Source organism: Protopterus annectens, chromosome 7.part0 (assembly GCF_019279795.1).
Source record: "Protopterus annectens isolate FY-2018-M chromosome 7.part0, PAN1.0, whole genome shotgun sequence".
In the NCBI taxonomy this organism is placed as follows: domain Eukaryota; kingdom Metazoa; phylum Chordata; order Ceratodontiformes; family Protopteridae; genus Protopterus; species Protopterus annectens.
In genome coordinates, this window is record NC_056739.1 from 1,697,064,329 (window position 1) to 1,697,082,871 (window position 18,543).

General features: G+C 38.5%; 1 protein-coding gene and 1 non-coding gene across 2 annotated transcripts in view; one reads left to right on the forward strand and one right to left on the reverse strand.

The window, feature by feature from the left end:
- The window catches only part of POLG (DNA polymerase gamma, catalytic subunit), a 1,518,109-nt gene extending 1,500,667 nt beyond the window's left edge, over positions 1-17,442 (reverse strand). The window contains exons 1-2 of the mRNA XM_044078211.1: positions 17,396-17,442; positions 10,779-11,417 (exon numbers count right to left, since the gene is read on the reverse strand). Of these exons, the coding sequence (XP_043934146.1) occupies positions 10,779-11,377 (599 nt within the window). The 5' untranslated portion in view covers positions 11,378-11,417; positions 17,396-17,442. The remainder of the gene's footprint in view (positions 1-10,778; positions 11,418-17,395) is intronic.
- Positions 17,443-17,668: 226 nt separating this feature from the next.
- On the forward strand, positions 17,669-17,741 carry TRNAR-UCG. The gene has a single exon. It is a non-coding gene; the product is annotated as a tRNA-Arg (tRNA).
- The last annotated feature ends 802 nt before the right edge of the window (positions 17,742-18,543 follow it).

Genomic DNA, 18,543 nt, shown 5'->3' on the forward strand with positions numbered 1-18,543 from the left:
ACACTTTCCAGACCTGGGACTAGACTCTCTGTCTCTCCAGATCCCAAACAAGACCCCCTTTGGAGCACTGTGTCCCAGTTCCAAGTAGCTGACACTAATACACCTGGGTATTTGACACACACACACACACACACACACACACACACACACACACACACACACACACAAGAAAGGCTGCTACTGATTTACTAGCTGTACCCCTTCTGTCCAGACTATAAGGTAACCTCTCTGCCACGAGTCAACCACTCTCATGCTCTTACAAGGGTATCCAATTATACTGAGTAAAATCAATACTAATATAAACTGCAGAGTGTAACCAAAGCAGCAAGGCTTTTCAGAGTGGCCACGGCATCACTAAAATAAGCACAAGTACTCTCAAGATCTTAAAAGTATTCTCTAAAAGACCAGACACAATGAAAGGTATACAAAGGCTTAATAATAAATAATAAAATAAAAACCATAAAAATACTAACCAAGTACAATAAACACCAGAGTTTTAATCAGAGGAGAAATAAGAATAACTCAGCTGGACAGATTCAAACACATGCAGAAAAACAACACTTAACTAATCTCACTGTATTTCCTGATTGTCTAACTGTTCCCTAGCTAAATTAATACATCAAGGCAAAATTAGATGCCGAGATGCTTACTTCCACAAGGCAAGATGATGAGCATCTCACTAACAGAAGTGAACTCAACTAAACAACTGACTGCGATAACTGTCATAGATCTTTACATCAGGTTCCAAAGAAAACAAAACAAACTTCTATGAGAGTTCCATCCTCTCAGTGTTGATTATAGAATGACACTACATTTGATCACCTTATTCTGGTACAATACATACACAGAGCTTTGCTAAGATCTGTTGCAATATCTGAAAGCTATAGAGCAAGTTTAAAAACTTCTACTCTTCCCTTCTAGAATTCTTTGTTTAAACATAACATTTAAATCAGTAATAACACTGTTGATACACAAGTATTTGTACAAGTCAGTGCGACAGTCAAATGACACAAAATTATCTACAAAATCCCAGCCAACTATGCTGGCATATGTTACACATGCACTGCCCTATTCTCCCTGGCACAGATGGCAACACCCCACATCATCACATCCATGTCTAGTTCTACTCAGACAGCAGACACAGTTTAGCCTTTTTAAGCTGGGTACTCCAAGCCTCAGGCTGAGTTGTTGGTAATTATTGTACAATTAATACAACTATTCATTTACTTCCTTCCTGTTAGACCTGTTCCATGTCACACAGTTCTCTAACTACTGAAGTTTAATTAAATGTCTGGCATCATGGAGCCCCAGGTTGCTCACACCTGTTCCCTAGGCACTGTTGGCACTAGGTTTACTGAGATCTTGTAACAAATGCCTCATGTTTATTGTCAGTTCCTTAATGCTACATCCTCTAACTTCACCTGTGAGCAATGCAGTTACTTATGCTTCAGTATCATCTCTCCACTCCATCTACCATCAACAAACAGCAGCAGCATAATACCATGCCAGCATAAAAGGAGGTATTTAAGAAATCCATGTACAAGCTTTCAAAGCACCCAACTACCAAACCTCAGAAACATATGACTTCTCCTGCTACTGTACACATTTCTGTACTTTTACATGCTTCAGCTGTGAATCAGCATGACTGCGAGCCCTTGCCTCTAAGGTCATCAAGTCATCTATACCTGCAAATAACAGAAAATTCTGAATTCCTTGTTACTAGTGAGTCTATCATCAGACACCATGGCATTGCACTCAACAGAGTGGATAAAGAAAGGGTAACTGTAAGATGTCTTCCTGGTGCTAGGATTAGGATATAACAAGGCCCCTTAGGACCTTATATTGCCAAAACTATGATCACGGTTTTGAAGTTGTTCATATTAGGATAAACTACCTTAGGTACTCTGCCTTGTGGGAGATGCAGGGTGACACTAACTAGGTTCTCTGTTTGGGTCTCCTAGGAGGGCAAGTCACTGGAACTGTGCAGAATACAGCCTCACCCAGAAAGAAAGAAATGTGCCTACATCCAAAGGAAAAATTAATGGGCATGACAACTGGCTAGCTAGTTAAATGGTATAATTCCAGGGAAATCCAGTGGGTATCCACATGGGATAAAATGGTCAACTGGCCCTACTCTTTTGCTACAGACAGACATCTCGTGTCTCATAGCTTTTGTATCCTGGCAAAAACCTTTGCTTTCCACACAGTGCCTTTTTAGGCAAAGTTCAAATCATGGACATAGCCACTTAGCAAAGTCTAATTTAAACTTTGTTAAGAAAGCTCTGTTGAATGCTCCAAGTTTGAACCACAAAATATCTATGCTAGAGTTCTTTCTTGCCCTCAGAGACATCAACATCTGTGTAGTTATCAAACCTTGATTATACAGCAGCAAAAGTACACCTTCTATCCCTTGGTACAGCACCTACCATGCATTCAGATCCTCAGGGAGCTGTGGGTATTTATTAGTCATGCCATTGTTTCTCACTAAATTTCACATAATACCAGCCAAGAACTTACTGAGGTTCTATGTCTCCTTCTACTTTCCCCCATGGAACACACAAATTATCTAAGCTGGTATTAATTTTGTTATACCGGGAGGCTTTAACCACCCAATAATCAATTAGTAATCCTATACAAATAGCAAAAAGTATGCCTACACATTTCTCAGTTTTTTGTAATGCAAATTGACTTGATCAAACTGTCCCCCTACTTACCAGCGGTAGCAACCTTTACTAGCCCATCCTTACCAGCTGCTCCCTTCTTATATTACACCCAATGTTACTATTTATTTTGCTAAATTTGACCACCTAACAGCAATATTCTCCCTTAAAACAAGTTCTAGTTCCCCAAAATCTTACTACTTAGGATTTCTCCAAAAAAATTCTACTCCCTTACAGATAGGTGTAGTGAAGAGGCCATACTCACTCACCATAAACATAGCGGTAAATTCAAAAGTAGACCTGTCCATATTATTACATTTTACAATAAAAACAAAAAAGTTGTTATCTAGCTGTAAGAAATGACCACTTCCTCAAAATCTACAAAGATCAATATATGGCAAACAAAACTTTTAGGCACATAATCAGAAAGGAACGTGTGCATTTAACTGAAAGCTTCAATACACATCCAATAACTTTATCAGATTTGTACCAAAAACCACCAAGATAAAAATACAAGGTAATGAAGTAAATTGAGAGAGAACAATGCCAATTTCTTAAAATCAGAGAGTGCAATGTCAGTTATATACTTAGACTTGACACCAGTACTGTGGATAACCAGAAGGTATTTTTCAGTTACATCAGGAAACTTAGAAGTATACACAGCTATGTATCAAACGTACTTCTAATAGACTACCACACTCTGATCTTGAAAATCACTGCAACTATCCTTGCAGACAAATTCATCTCTAACTTCATGCTCCCATTCCCTCTCAAACCATTTCCCAAAATCATCTTGGATTAGTTTCTGTCAGCTGTCACCAAAATCAAAAACACTAGGCTCTATGGGTCCTAACAACATTCCTCTGAGCCTTTACTAATTATTTTCCACCTAATGGAGTCCCACAGGGATCGGTCCTGGGTCCTCTCCTGTTTGGCATCTACTTCTCAGAAGTCCCAGGCCAACACAAAGGGACTCTGGTTGACCAGATTCGTAGATGACTGCAAGCTGGGAGCCATTATTAACTCCCCAAGTGATGCAAACATCCTACAGAAAGGCCTCACTGAGACCAATGACTGGTGTCGAAACCATGGCCTTAAGCTTAACACCAAAAACATGCATCACCATCCCCTTTGGTAAAAACTCGGTTCCCACTAATTACCACTTCGACTGGAGCTCACTGAACACTGAAGGCGTTATAAGAGATCTGGGGATGCAGGCTGACAGCAACTTCTCCTTCGACCACCACATTGCCACTGTGGTCAGAAAGTCCTTCTAGCTGACACATCTCATTACCAAGGGTTTTGCATCCAGGAAGAAAGAGGTCATTGTCTCTCTCTACTCTTCCCTCATTGGACCAATCATAGAGTATAATACCCCATTTACCTTGTACCTCACTAGACATCTGCAACAGCTGGAGAGGCCACAAAAGTACCTCACAAAGAGGATCCTAGGCATTAAACACATGTCCTACATGGACAGACTCAAAAGACTCCAGCTATTCTCCATCTCATATCACCTACTTAGAAGCAATCTCTGCTGGACTTACAAAGCCATGTCTGACCCAGCTCTGTTAGAAATGCTACATCTAAAGAAATCCCAATCCCTCCACACCACACGCTCCAGAGACCTCAACCTCATTACCACAATCAACAGAACATGCTGAAGGGACAGATTCCTCACCCAGAGACTACCCATGCTCTGGAATAGACTTCCCATACATGTGAAGCAGAGCACCTCGCTGTCCCTCTTCAAGAGGAATCTTGATGACAGGATGGGTAATAGAAAGTTCACCCCAGGAATCACTCCAGTGGCTCTACTTGATAGAGGCATTGAGAACTAATACTGGGCGGCACAATGCCAAGTCACTTCTATGGCTAGCCTTGTAAAGGCTCCAGGGCCATTAGCCTAGTACACACCTATGAATCCAAGTCTCTCAATAGCTACAGCTGTACCACTATACAAGGGAAGCCACACAAATGAACCCAGTAATTACAGACCTGTTGGTTTAATTGTCTGCCATGTTATGGAATGTATAACTGCTGAGTTAATAAACACCGACACAGTCTTCAAACCCCTGACACTAAGCAATCTAGAGTTGTAAAATGTAGGTCTTGCCTACTCAGTTTGGTTAATTTCTTTAACAAAGTTAATGAAGTTCTAGATGCAAATCTGTCCATCCACACTTTTTACCTTCTCTTTGGCTAAAGCCTTTAACATCACTCTCCCACCTAAATGTTAACCACTATGATGTCCACTGCACAGCAAACTGGCTCACTGACAGAACTTGCTGTTAACGTAATGCACACCTGTTTTTGTCGAAGGAATGTAACTACTTGTTGTACTTCACAGAGCTCCATCCTAAACCCCCTCCCTCTTTGGCATCTAATTCTCTGAAATCAACGCAACTGTTGAGGAACTTTGGCTCACTATGTTTGTAAACTGGACAAAGTTGTCAAGTCACTTCTAACCATACCTCTCAACTGTACAGAAGTCCTCGGTGTTTACCGGTTTTGAGGGCAAAATAAAGGGATGCCACGAATTTCCAAGTGGCCCTTTCAATTCACAATTTTTTTCATTTTTTTGGTCTGCAGGATCAAGATAAGAAAATTTACTTTCTCCTGCGGCTCAACTTCCAATATCTGGCACAAAAACAGCACTTAAAAAATAAAAGTATAGGAAAGGAACTCTTTACTGTCCCTTCTGAAAATAAATTAATAATAACAACGCAATCGCATCAGCTACATAACAGAAGGTGTGCTTAATGACCACACCACAGTAAATGTGCCATTTGTTAACCTCGTTCACCTTTTGAGCCAAAACGTACCTTTTCTTTTATCTTTTCAGTGGCCAAAAAACAATCCAAATCTATCTCAAAACTAGTAAAGCTGATCTGTGCCACCTTTAGATTTACGATGTAGGAAATGAAACTCTTGTAATCATTTCCCATGCGGAAATATCTATTTTCACTCCCGTCTTCTGTTTCTCACTCTCACACTTCAAAGTCAAACTGAGAAACATGGTTCAACAAATCAACTTGAAGCCGAGCTAGTCTTCTCACTTACAGAACTGCATTCGCGTGACGTGGAGATATATCTGCACTGTTTTTGGAATACAGGTCTTGTCACTAGCAGTGGTGGAAGTACGAGATGTAACTATGGATAGCAGACTTAACTAAGTAGATGTAGTTACAAATTCTCTTCGTGTCTCACAGCAGTGCTATATGCATGTGGGAGTTGAAAATCCAGAAGTGTCACCGTGTTAGAACAGAAGGAGTTCTCTTCAAAATACCAAGTCAAAAGTAAAAAAAAGAGACACTTCCTCAGACAAGCTGAGACTTGGGAGTACTGCCTGTAATCTTGTTTTGGGTAGCTAACAATAATTCCCGTAAGCCCCAAAGCCTGTGCACACCGTAATAGTTACACTGTATGTGGGTTCATCAAGAGTAAACTTCAGCGTTGATTTAGTTTAGCCAAGTGTAATTTTTGTGTGTGCTGTGTCACTATTAAAAGAGCAGATCTTTGCTGAAGCTGTGATGTGTAGTTTTTTTTTTTTTTTTTGAAAATTAGTGGTATTACATTTTGTTTAAAATGCATACCTTGAAAGAAGGGCTGTATAATATTTCTAACATTCTTATCCTTTTGTCAGTCGTTAACTACAATTTAGATAATCTCTCAACATACTGTAGAAAAACGCTGTAGTGTTGTTTATGACTATGACTGACGGTGACCGAGGTCTCATTAAAGTAGTTTAGATGAATCCTTTATTATAAGACTCAAATGTTTAGTCATAAGTGAGTTTAATTCTGTCTAGGAAGCAGGGCTTTCAACATTTTTTTTATCATGGACTGCTGTCCCCAAATCAGTAACACTTTTTTAAATGATGACTGTTTTTCACTAAAAAGTTAACAAAGAGAGGCAATTAGCCTAGTACTAACCTATGGACTAGTTAACATGTAAAGGCAACACAGTGTGTGTCTACATGCTACTTACATGTCTGAAAGCCCTCTAGATGGCACTTTCCATCTATATGTTAGTTTTGTCATTTTCTGGCCAGTGGCGGGACAAGGATCAGTGACGTTGCTTGCCTAGTGTCATAACGTCAAAAACCCTATAATCTAATGGACATAACTACTGGAAGCAGGAAATCATAATAATGACTGGACAATACTTTCCACATATTTCACTGCTGAAATTATAACGAACAATGAAAGGTAACTCAATTACCTGTAATGCGACATATGAGCAGCCACATATGTTGTGTTCAATATTCTCTTTGTTCACCTGCTGCTCATCACTACAGTTTGTCAGTCGCCATTCTGAGATGATGACATGACATCTGTGTCCAGCAGCCAGGGTTAACGCTACCTTTTGTCTCCACTGCCCTAAGCCCTATTGGTGGGGACTCCTGTCCAGGGTAAGTGTCTTCACTGTATATCCCCCAGATATTTCAGCTGCTCATGGAGGCTACTTTGTGCAAAATTCATCAGCCAAGTGAGAGAGAGAGTTATATATTTTTTTAAGTATACGGTTTCTTTATATAAACAAAAACAGACTACTAGAGACTTGCTCCCACGATGGCAAGTGGTTCTTTTGGTGCTAAAGCATAAAGCTTCTTTATATCTGTGCCTTTGAGAGTCAGAGGACACCATATGTATAATAATGCTGATATTTTATACTTTAAGAGCTGATGGTTGGTTTGTTTATTTAAAAATAAAAATGATGGACAGAGCAAAATATGAGGAATGCCAACAGTGGCTGACTGCAGTCCTCGGTTGATGGTTGGTTTATTTAAAAATGAGGGACAGAAGAAAATATGAGGACACAATGGGGATATTATTTAACCTTTCAAGATTATGCCTACCTTTGCTTTGCTCAGATAGTAACATTTTTGATTGTGTGAATATGTCTTAACAATCTATCTTCTGTTATTTCAATCATATAGAAGGCAGCTCATGTGTTTAAATTCACTGCAAGTTTCATTCCCATCAGATCTGCAATGATGCAAATAACCCTCTCTCTTCTACAACTCAAGTGTGAATGCTTTCATTTTCGTCTGACCCTTTGTAACTTCTGAATCCATTTTATACACATGCTGATCTGAGCCTGTTGTCATATACCCGACCCAATCCATCCTATTCCTTTTCTTGGTATTGCTCTTCTAGTTAATAATTTTATCAAGGAGTCCCATCTTATGGCATGTCTAGCCTTTTTGTCTAAACTAGAACACGTCAGATTTGCTTAAGACACTGTAATACAAAAATAAGATTGCCTAGGGCAAAACTACAAAACAGCCCTTTAGCCTTCAACACCCCACTGGCCACATGTTGTTGGAGTACTAGGGTGTGTTTGGCTATTATTTACATTGATACTGCTATGTTTAACTCATGCTGAAGTATCTAAACTTCCTCTTCCTCATAAAGCAGCCTTTAGGCTATGCTTTCAAAGCATATGGATACACAAACCTAACTATTAGTATATCTGGGACTCCTTTTCTTATTTGCAGCTTTCTCAGCTAACTTAAGAGTTCTTCTGTATGTTACAGACAACTGTCATGTCTCATTTGATTTCTTTTGTGAATCTAAAACCATCTACAGTTAAGGTATTGTCTGCCTTAAATTTATTTCAATGACTTTCAGCAGTTAATTTATTTTTATAAAAGAAAATTGCATTTTAGTTTTACAAAAGTTCAGAGTTTGATACAAGTTCAAATGTTAATACAAATAAAACACTATTCTGCTTATATTTTGTATGTAATAATTAATATTTTGTCTGTTCTTCAGTTTGTTTGAAAGTTGATCTCCCACAATTCATTGGAGTGGGTGGGGTTACACAATTATGCATGCACATTTTATGTTAATCAGCATACAGATTTTTACCCATTTTTCATGGGCTTTTGTCCAGATTTTTGATGTTTCCAGGTTGAGAGGAATGCTTCTAACACTCAGGTTTCCTAGCAGGACCAGGACCAAATCAGAGCCTGGTATGAAAATTACGGGCCCACCCTGAACAGCAAATCATACTGCATAGTTATCAGTGGCAAAACCATTACTATCTGTTGGTGTGCCTCATCCAGATCCAAGGAGGTGTTAATGCTACTATATCTTTCCTGATCAGGCCTATCTTGAAATGCAATACCCCCTTTGGGATGTACCTATCTATGCACTTTTCTCGAGTTGAATGAACCCAAAGATTCTTAAGCGAAAATATCTCTGGCTTAGTTAGTCTAAGGTACCCTGATAGATTAAAAGCCTTTCCTTCTACTCAGTACTAGACTATCTTGTAATGAACGATCATGACCTTTCAATCTCCTCCATAATCAGAAAACTAGCAATCTTACAAATACTCATTCTAAAGACTAACTTTCATATAAAACTACCAACACCTGCTGCTGAGATTAGCTCTCAATGTTGCACACCCCATCTTTGGCATAAACTCTCCTTACACATCAAATAGAACTCCTCCTTAACTACCTACAAAACCAGAAGGAATTATTGAATTGGTAACCATAAAATGTATGCCTGACAATTGCAGTAAAGACCTTTTAACCAGGGGAAACTAGTATGGTCATCATACTACTCAAGTGAACTGTCTAAGCTTCTCAATGGCTGTCCAGTCACAAGTTTAATAACAACCAATGAACATGTTTTCCTTTGTAAGCAGTAGAACAGAATGATTACTTAGATATGATGTTCAGAGCCTAACAATGAACTGCTTACACTTGGGTACTTTGCCTCAGGATTACCTTTTAATATGTAAATTGTACAAGTCAGCCAACCTTGTGGCAAATTAACCTGTCACACTGCCTGCAACATAGACTTGGATCAAGGCAATCAGAAGGACCAAATGGAAACAAAAGAACAACTGATTAAAGAGTATTTTTCATTTCCCTTGGGAAAAGTATATCTGGGTCTATTTCAGCATAAATGTATCTCCTCGACATGTATACAATAAAAACCAGGGAAGTTGAGCTTGTTTAGTTAGTTCAAGACTTGTGTAAATATAGTCTGACTGAGACTGTGGAATTTCGTAAGTACAGGAGTTACTTTTACCTCCAAGGCTGGATGTGGGGATAAGGAAGGTATAGAGGGGTTTGCCCCCTGCAACTATGTTTTAATGATAAAGCACACTTGGCCCACTTTTGGCTTTGTTTTTGATTATTACCAGTGCCATTTAACCTGTTACATTACTGATATCTAGGGAAGTCTATGCAAATTGCCAGACTGTACATCCAAAGGATTACGGCTCTCTGTAGTTTTCAACCTGCTTTCTGTGGTCAAGGGTACATGGTTTGATTTGTTCTACCTCCAAACGACTACTGTGCGAGTCTGAACAAGTCATTTGACCAGATAATGCTCTTAGATCACCCCTAGTGGGTTTACCCAGTTAATATAAGTTTAAAAATAAAACTGCTGTGTACACACAGCTAAGGGATGCACACATACATCAGAAGTCATGTGAAGAGTAGCATATTATATATATATATATATATATATATATATATATATATATATATATATATATATATATATATATATATATTCATTCATTCATTCATCTGTCATGGTGCCAAAACACACATGGTTGAAAAAAACAAAAAAAAAGTGGTTAAATGGGGTCAGTATGAAGACCTTTAGGAGCCCTCCAGTATACTACATTTCCAATCACTGTAACCAGAGAAGCTTAGAGCGACTGTGAAAAGCAGTGGTGGAAGACCAACTGCAAATCTTTACTATCCCTGTCTGCATAAAAAAAAATACAAAAATTAATTGTAGAAGTAAGGGTTCACTAATCTTTTTTACTGGGAAAGGGATGAATTTTCCTTTGCTAGAGGACCTGGGGAATGGATGACTTTTCCTTTGCTAGAAGAGCTGAGAAAAAGCTTTCAAAGGCCTAGAACACCTAGTGTCGGATGCTGGGAGAAATGTGGCTCTACCTCAAAACACAATTTAGAAATTACAAAGCTCTGCTTAAAATGAAGCAAAATGACTCAGAAATTGAGCTTGTTGTACACCATCTTACCAGTGTATGATAAAATATTAGGTAGTATCAAGATGAGGTTCAGAGAAAAAATAAGTCACTACTCTCCTAGTTAGTGTCTAATAACAATATAAGACTTACCAGGCTGTAGGAGACACTGCAACTGCCAGTGTTGGACAGGTACCTTCAGACATACACACTTCCACATCAAATACCAATGCACGCTCATCAGGGAAATCTACATGATACTTATCATCTGCTCCATATTTGGTCCAACCTGCCTTGTACAGCCACTCTTTAGGCATCTGGGGAAGCTTACACTTTAGAAGTTCATTTGCAACGTCTAGGTAAGGAAAACTCTGTTTTTGTGCAAGAAGTCTGAAGTGTTCATCAATGTTGCTACCATACATTTTTGGGAGATGTAATTCTACATCAGGAATGATAGTGGTCTCTTTTCCCCATAGATCATGTGTTTTCAGATGCTCAATGCTTCTTTGAATGTCTTCCTTCAAATACTGGACATCAACATTTTGAAAGATTTGTGAGTGAAGATTTTTAGACAACATTTGGACATTGAGGGGGTTCATACGAGTCTGGTCAGAATGAGATACAAAGTCTTCACCTGGCAAATGATCTGGATTCACATTGGAGACCCATCTCAGCGTACTGCACCTCCACAGATGCAGCAGATGTTGTACTTGTCTCTTCCTCATTAAATGATTCATTATGGTAGTGCACATGCATCTTGCTAGCCACAAGTGTATCTAGTCATCTGCTAGCCTGAAAGAAAATATATATTTTCAGTACACAGTGATAAGGCACTCATAATATTTACAACTTCAACAAGTTAAAAAACAACTACAAATTAAAGCTACATCATACAATGAACCACCATTTTCCACATTTGCATAACATACTCTCTATGAACGTCTTTGCATTCCCTTCCTTAGAAAGGCTGACCTCACCAAGACAAGGCAGTGTCTGGTGCTGCAATTTTATAAAAGGAAACTGAGCATAGAACTCTCTTTCTCATAGCATAAAGTTAATGAATCCTCACAAACACCATACATGGAATTATAAAAAAACACTTTTGTAAAAACATTTCCCAATTAGTCAGCAGATTTAGGAATCAAAGGCATTTAGACATATTTTCTCTTAAGCAGCATTAGACGCCCTAATTCTATAAAGCGGAGAAGAGAATCTCTTACTGCACGATCTCCCCTCCCAGTAGCATAAAAATTTCGGACAGGTCATGGATGCGATAATTAGAGCTACAAGCATGCTACTATACATGCAGTTCTCTACTAGACTGTTGTTTTAAGAAAGCAAAGACAGTTATAAATATTTTGCTTTAAATAAATAAAAAAATCTACAAATATTTTACAGCATAAGAAGGATTTCTTTTCTGACTGTTCCTGACCCCGGCCAGGGAATTAGGCAAACTGGTGACCCAGCAGCCCGCACTTACTTGCCTGCTATTATTTTCCCAGATATGTCAAAAGCTTACATAGTTTATACCACTGCTTGTCAGTGTCAAACTTCTGCTTAAACATTCTGTGGCTGCTCTAAAATGAATCATTGATGGTTAGTAAATATACCACATGAATTGGGTCAAATTACAGCCCAGTGTAGAAACATGCCATTCCCTATCCAAGCATTCTCCAAAAACAATCTCCCTACCCCCCTGTGAAAATTTATGTGCTGAGGTCAGAAGCAGCACACCACGTCCACACAACTGCTATAATGACTTCACTTTGTCACTGTATCATTCTTCGTTATTCCTTGCCTACTGCTAGGGATGACATGTTAAGAAGAGGTCGCGCAACACCCAAGCTGCTCAAGCAGTCCTGAGAGAGACACATATCTTCTGGGGATCTGTCTAGTGGCAGCCTAGGCACTACCATGCGTATGGCTCTTTGGGCAAGAAAGAGCTGAAGATGGCAAAGGCTGGCCCCTATTCATAACAGGAGTATGGTGACACTCTTGAAGAAGAGGAGCAGTCAGCTCAGCCAGACAGAAGGGAAAATAGTTATGGAAGTCAAGTCAGATGCTGGATGTTGCCTGCAGCTGAGTTTCCAAACTTTGCTGATGCAAAAATAAGCCTACTTGAACATCTACTACAGTAAACTCCTTACCCATCTGTGCTTTCCCAATTCATGACAGAAGCATTTTTTATATAACCAAGAGAAAAGAAAGACATTTTCTTTGATAATGATGGGAAGCTTGCAATGTAACAAACTATTTTGCAATTGTACTACATTACAAAATAAAATTAGATATAATACTGCATTCCCTGCAACTCCCACACTTGAATTACAAAGTAATATACATTTCATACAACAGGGTGGCCACAGTGGTGCAGCGGTTAGCGTTGTCGCCTCACAGCAAGAGGTCCTCTGGTTCGATCCTCGGCTGGGGTGCCCTCTGTGCAGAGTGTGCATGTCCTCCCTGTGGTCACGTGGGTTTCCTCCGGGTGCTCCGGTTTCATCCCAAAGACATGCTGTAGGTGGACTGGACACTCTAAATTGGCCCTAGGTGTGAGTGAGTGCGTGTGTGTGCCTTCCATGGAAGGTTGGGCACTGGGCTGGTAACTTGACACTGTAAAACTATACTGACAATCATGAACAGACATGTCTGGTGGATCCTTTGTGGCGACCCCTAACCGGGAAAAGCTGAAAGAAGAAGATACATTTCATACATCAACAGAAGAGTTTACTCACTGCACTTTCTCAAATTTCCTTTTCATTTTGTTTATTTTCTTATCTGGTGGGCAAACCTTGAAACAATACTGAAAATCAAGGCCACTGATGACCAAAAGGAATCTTAGGACCATCTGCCAAACCAGTAATAAAATAAATGATCATCAAGAACAGAAAATCAACAATAGCCACAAAAGACAGGCTGGAGTAAAATACGCCTTACCTAGAAACACAAGTTGAAACAACCAACCTATTTCTACTAAATGCATTGCACTGTAAAGTAAAAACACAGCAGTACCTCACAGACTCCAAAACTAGACAACTGCTATCAGTGTAACCAATGACTTGGCTAGTAAGGGATTCCAAAATCACTGCATTCTAAAATGCAAGATGATTATAGCTCTCCCACTGTGAAAAAAAAGGTGTACAAAAGCCAGCAGAAGTTAATCTAGATAAAATTTAGTTACTACCTTAAAAACAGTCATTAGCTAATTACTACACTGCCTAGTAATCAGTAAGGAATAAATCTGGAGAAAGTAAGAAATAAATCAAGTAGAAAATGGCAAGAAAAAAAAAACTCTGGTGGGGAACAGCCTTGCAGCTGTTCAGCAAAAAAAGTGATTCAGGTTTTAGCTTTGGTACAGCAGATGGCTTTCAGTAATTCAGAGGAAAAATACATCAAATGCAGATATGTTTAAAATAAATGAAGCACTAGAGGAATATATTTACTGAAAAAATGACAAAAATCTGAAAAGAACAGAAGTAGCAGCTATTCAGATGAGTAGATAAAAGTGCCAAAATCAGAAGATGAAATGAAGGAAAGACTAGCTGAATAAGAGTCTTCTCAAGAGTGGTTTCAAAAATATTAGTTAGAAAACAGAGCAGACAGAAAGAAAACCTGAAATGTTATGCTATACCAAAGAGACTGAGAGGAACAGACTGCATTAATTTTATGAAAGTACAGATAAGAAACTAGACTGGTATTCCACGGCATGATTTATTACTTGAAAGGGCAGACCACGAGTATGATCCATATTTGGCCATGAGAAAAAATTCAAGACCTATATTAATAAAAAATGCAGTCATACCTGCAGAAACAGCAGTTCCTGTCAAAATTACAGACGAGAAAAGTATTATAAAACTAGGGACACCAGAAGGTTTGTGGAAAATAATTATTCACAAAAGAAAAGAAATTAGTTTATCTCTGCAATGAAAGGATATCAAAAGGCAGACCTAAATTCAAGTTGCTATCCAGATGTCTTTAGAATATTTTTTTCCTGGGGGATTACAAACACTTTTGGATGCAGAGCAGATTAAAGAGGAAATAAAAAAAGCCTGGCCAGCAAGCTGAATGGGGACTCTGCTTTGCATTCCTCTGACAATAACAAAGCTCAAAGAGAAAAACTGTCAGTGAAACCCTTTTCCATTGTTCCAAATGAAAATTACACAGTGACAGAAAAACACCCATTAGCTGATTAGAAAAATCAAGAGTACTTTGGATTTGAACCAGAAAATGTATGCGAGGAAGACGAGTAACAATAATGTAACAATAATGTGCAGTTAGGGGAAAAAGGGAATAACTGTAAAGTGACATTTACAATTCTGATACGAGAACTGTGCTTCTTCAAGAAGAAATGGCTAAAAAAGAGTGGAAGCTTGTTGACTATTGTAAATTGTGGGTAGTAACGTCTACAATAAATTTACTGATGTTATGTTGTAAAGTAATTCTACACAGTGTGCAGAAGTATTTTAAATGTTACGGGGAGGAGTCTTATCAGTGACTGCTGTTTGTGCTAGTGATGTTAAAGTAAGAAAGTACTTTTTTTGACAGTAATGTACCTGGGGTTTAAACAATAATAAGGCTGAATATAAGCAGTATAATGTTGTGATATTGGGCTGCTAAGAGATGCAAAAGTGTATTATATTTTAAAAATTTCCCCGGGTATCAAATGGAAAGTATCAACTAAAAAATCTCCACTTGCAGTGGGACAGTTCTAGAGAAAAATGTCAAGGTGCTGCATGACTAATGGGTAAATTATTTGAGTTTCTTATGATTAGCAAAACACTGTATGCTACTATACAGAACAAAGGACAGAGCAACACGTACTGTATCTTGAATTGAGTGAAGCTGCTTGTTCTCACTGTGTCTGCATGGGTTTTCACCAGGTGATCAGGCTTCCTCAAACTTCTCAAAAGTGTGCTGTTGTTGAACTGGCAATCTTCGTAGCAGACCATGAGGGGGATAGTGTGTGTGCATTACGACTAAACTGGCAGAATACTTTGTCTTACACCCACTGAATAAAGGAATACAAAAATTCTGGCTCCTCATAATCCTGAAGTGGATAAAGTGGGTGTCAGAGAATAAATGAATACGAAAAGCTGATATAAAAAGAGGGAATGCATGAATATGAAATAAAAAGAGTACTGTTTTTTTTAATCCAAAGTGAAAGCAGCATCCCCACTGCTGATACATGCAACACCTCCACTTCAGGTTTTATCCATGAAGGGCAACTTTTGATAATACTTGCAAAATTAGCAGTGGTTTAGCACTTGAGCTGTAATACTGATGAACAAATAGCTGCCTGGTTGGTGTAGGTAGCTACCACCAAGGGATAGGGCATCCCACAGCTGGGTAAAAAAAAAAAATCTTACTATGGGGATTGTGTGGGATTTCCTTGCTGCAAGAAAGAATTTCTGAAAATCCTGGACAATAAAACTATTCCCTGCTGAAATAGTCTGTACTCTACACATACCTATCAAGTGGACCTCATTAGGAGGAACGTACTTCATTTGAGGTCTTAAAAAGTTCATGTTCCTCAAAGTTCCACCCACATTGAAAGAGTCTGTCACACATTCAGTGCTAGGAATTTTTTAAGTGAAATCCATGATAAATAGAAATTAATCATAATAATTCATTAAAGGATCTTCTTTATAAGTAAAACCAGCATATTTTAACCATCCTATGACCTTCCTATTTGAAGTGGTTAGTAAGCCATCAGTATGTGTTCCACATTTTGCCCATTTGTTCCACTTTATGAAGGCGGAGTATTCCTCATTTTGGAGATGGATGGTTGAGAGCTATGACTACAATATTTTTGCACAGTCTGATGGAAGACGGCTTTTGTGATACATGATCATGACAAAACGGCCTGTGCTACCAAGGGAGCAATATTAATAAAAAAGAGAATTCTAAAAGGGTAGTTAGTATATTAAAACGACGGGAGTGGCGAGGGAATATATTCATTCGCACTGTCACCTACCCAAGTGACCCCCCCCCCATGGGGGGGCAGGAAGCGGTAAAATTGGCGCTATTTGTTTGCCATCAGTAAGAGTTGTGTAATACATGGATTTGCCTGTTGGAGCAACACAGTCTGGGGTGTTCCTTAAATGTTTTGTTTCGACCATGCATATAAAATTAAAGTACAGGCATGTTTAGAATTGCCTGCGTTACTTTGTACTAACACGCAAAACATTTGCAAATAACCTCTAGGTTAATGAAGGCAGACCAGGATTTACATGGGCAGATTAATACTGGCCAAACGTGTACAAGTCCTAGATACTCCAAAGACAGATGTAAAATGTGTGGCGAGTAACACATAAAGTTGAGAGGCGTTTGGTATGCGCCAAGTTACAATAAAGTACAAAACAGCAGTACTACACAATATGTTTTTCCACTCCTGAATTCTGACAGGGTTAGCAGCGCAACTGTTAAATAATAGAGATATCTTGAGGCACTAGTAACAAGTTTTAATTTTTTGTTAAATAATTTCAATAAGCGATGTAAGCACCCGCTAATCCTAACTTTTACAATCAACGGAGCTCATTTAGCCTAGTGGACAACTGCCGAATCATAGTTAAATACCGAGACCGCTAGGCTTGTATTACTTTTTTAGCATTTACAAAGTAATATGCTGGGACACTTATGATACGTTATACGTTTGTAGATAGAATGTAAAATGTGCCCCTTTTGTTACTGTTTACATACAAATGAATCTAAATTTGCGTTTACGTGATAACATATGATAGAGTTGGAAAATACGTCTTTAAAACAGTTCTCACCAGTTGGGTTCACAGCTACCTCTTTCCCTTCCGACTGCCACCGGAAATAGAATAGGCAGGCAGCTCTGTAAACAATTATGGCATTGATTCGTGATTATTTTATTTCTTTGTGTAAGTGATGCATAATATGTCATCACGTTGTATATGGATGAAACATAGGCTTAGAAATAAATTCGAAATTCATATAAACTATTACATTAATTCAAAAATTAAATAACATGGGTTGAGCTACATTAGTATAAAAGTGTGCTGAAGAAGACAGTTTGTATCGGCGGCCGCGTGGCCTAATGGATAAGGCGTCTGACTTCGGATCAGAAGATTGCAGGTTCGAGTCCTGCCGCGGTCGAATTTTTTTTTCCTCTAAACAAACTGACGCATGAAACATGGTTTAATCTTCTATTCAAATAACAAAGTAAATAAATAAATAAAAAAGATTCATTACATTAAACAGCCTTTCTGCGTTTGATGCGAGACCAAAGTACTTCAGGTACCCAAAGATACGTGATAACAGAATTCTGTAACATTCTGCAGTGATACCAAATTCGTAATATACTACAGCTTCAGTCAAGCTATATTCAATGTCAAAAAAAATCACACAATTTTTACTTTATTTTATTTTACATTTGTTTAATGGGATAGTCCGACTGGATGCATGTCCATTTTCACCGGAGGCCTGGGGAGAAAAGCTCCACATAGTCAAACATACAAAAGGTTACACAAGAAGTTAGAAAACAACTAGAATATATAAAAACAAAGTGGTAATGTATCTTATGTACATTGGTTTAGTAATGTTCCCTAGTAGGGACTCACAGTTCTCATGGACAGACGCAATTACAAGTAAGATTGTAACTCACAGTTAGTCCCTAGTAGGGACTCACAGTTCTCATGGACAGATGCAATTACAAGTAAGATTGGATACATAGCATGGTGATGTAGTTAGATGTTATAGTAATTACTGATTATGCTATGATAATTACTGATTATGCTATAACATAGCCAGTTCAATTTGAGATACTGTTTGAGGTTTTTTTTTTTTTTGAAGAGACTTTTGGAGGATTGTAGGGTTATATAGTTTGGCAAGGCATTCCAGGTTTTGCCAACAAAGTTGGTGAACAGGGATTCACCAGCTGAGCTATTAACTTTGTGGG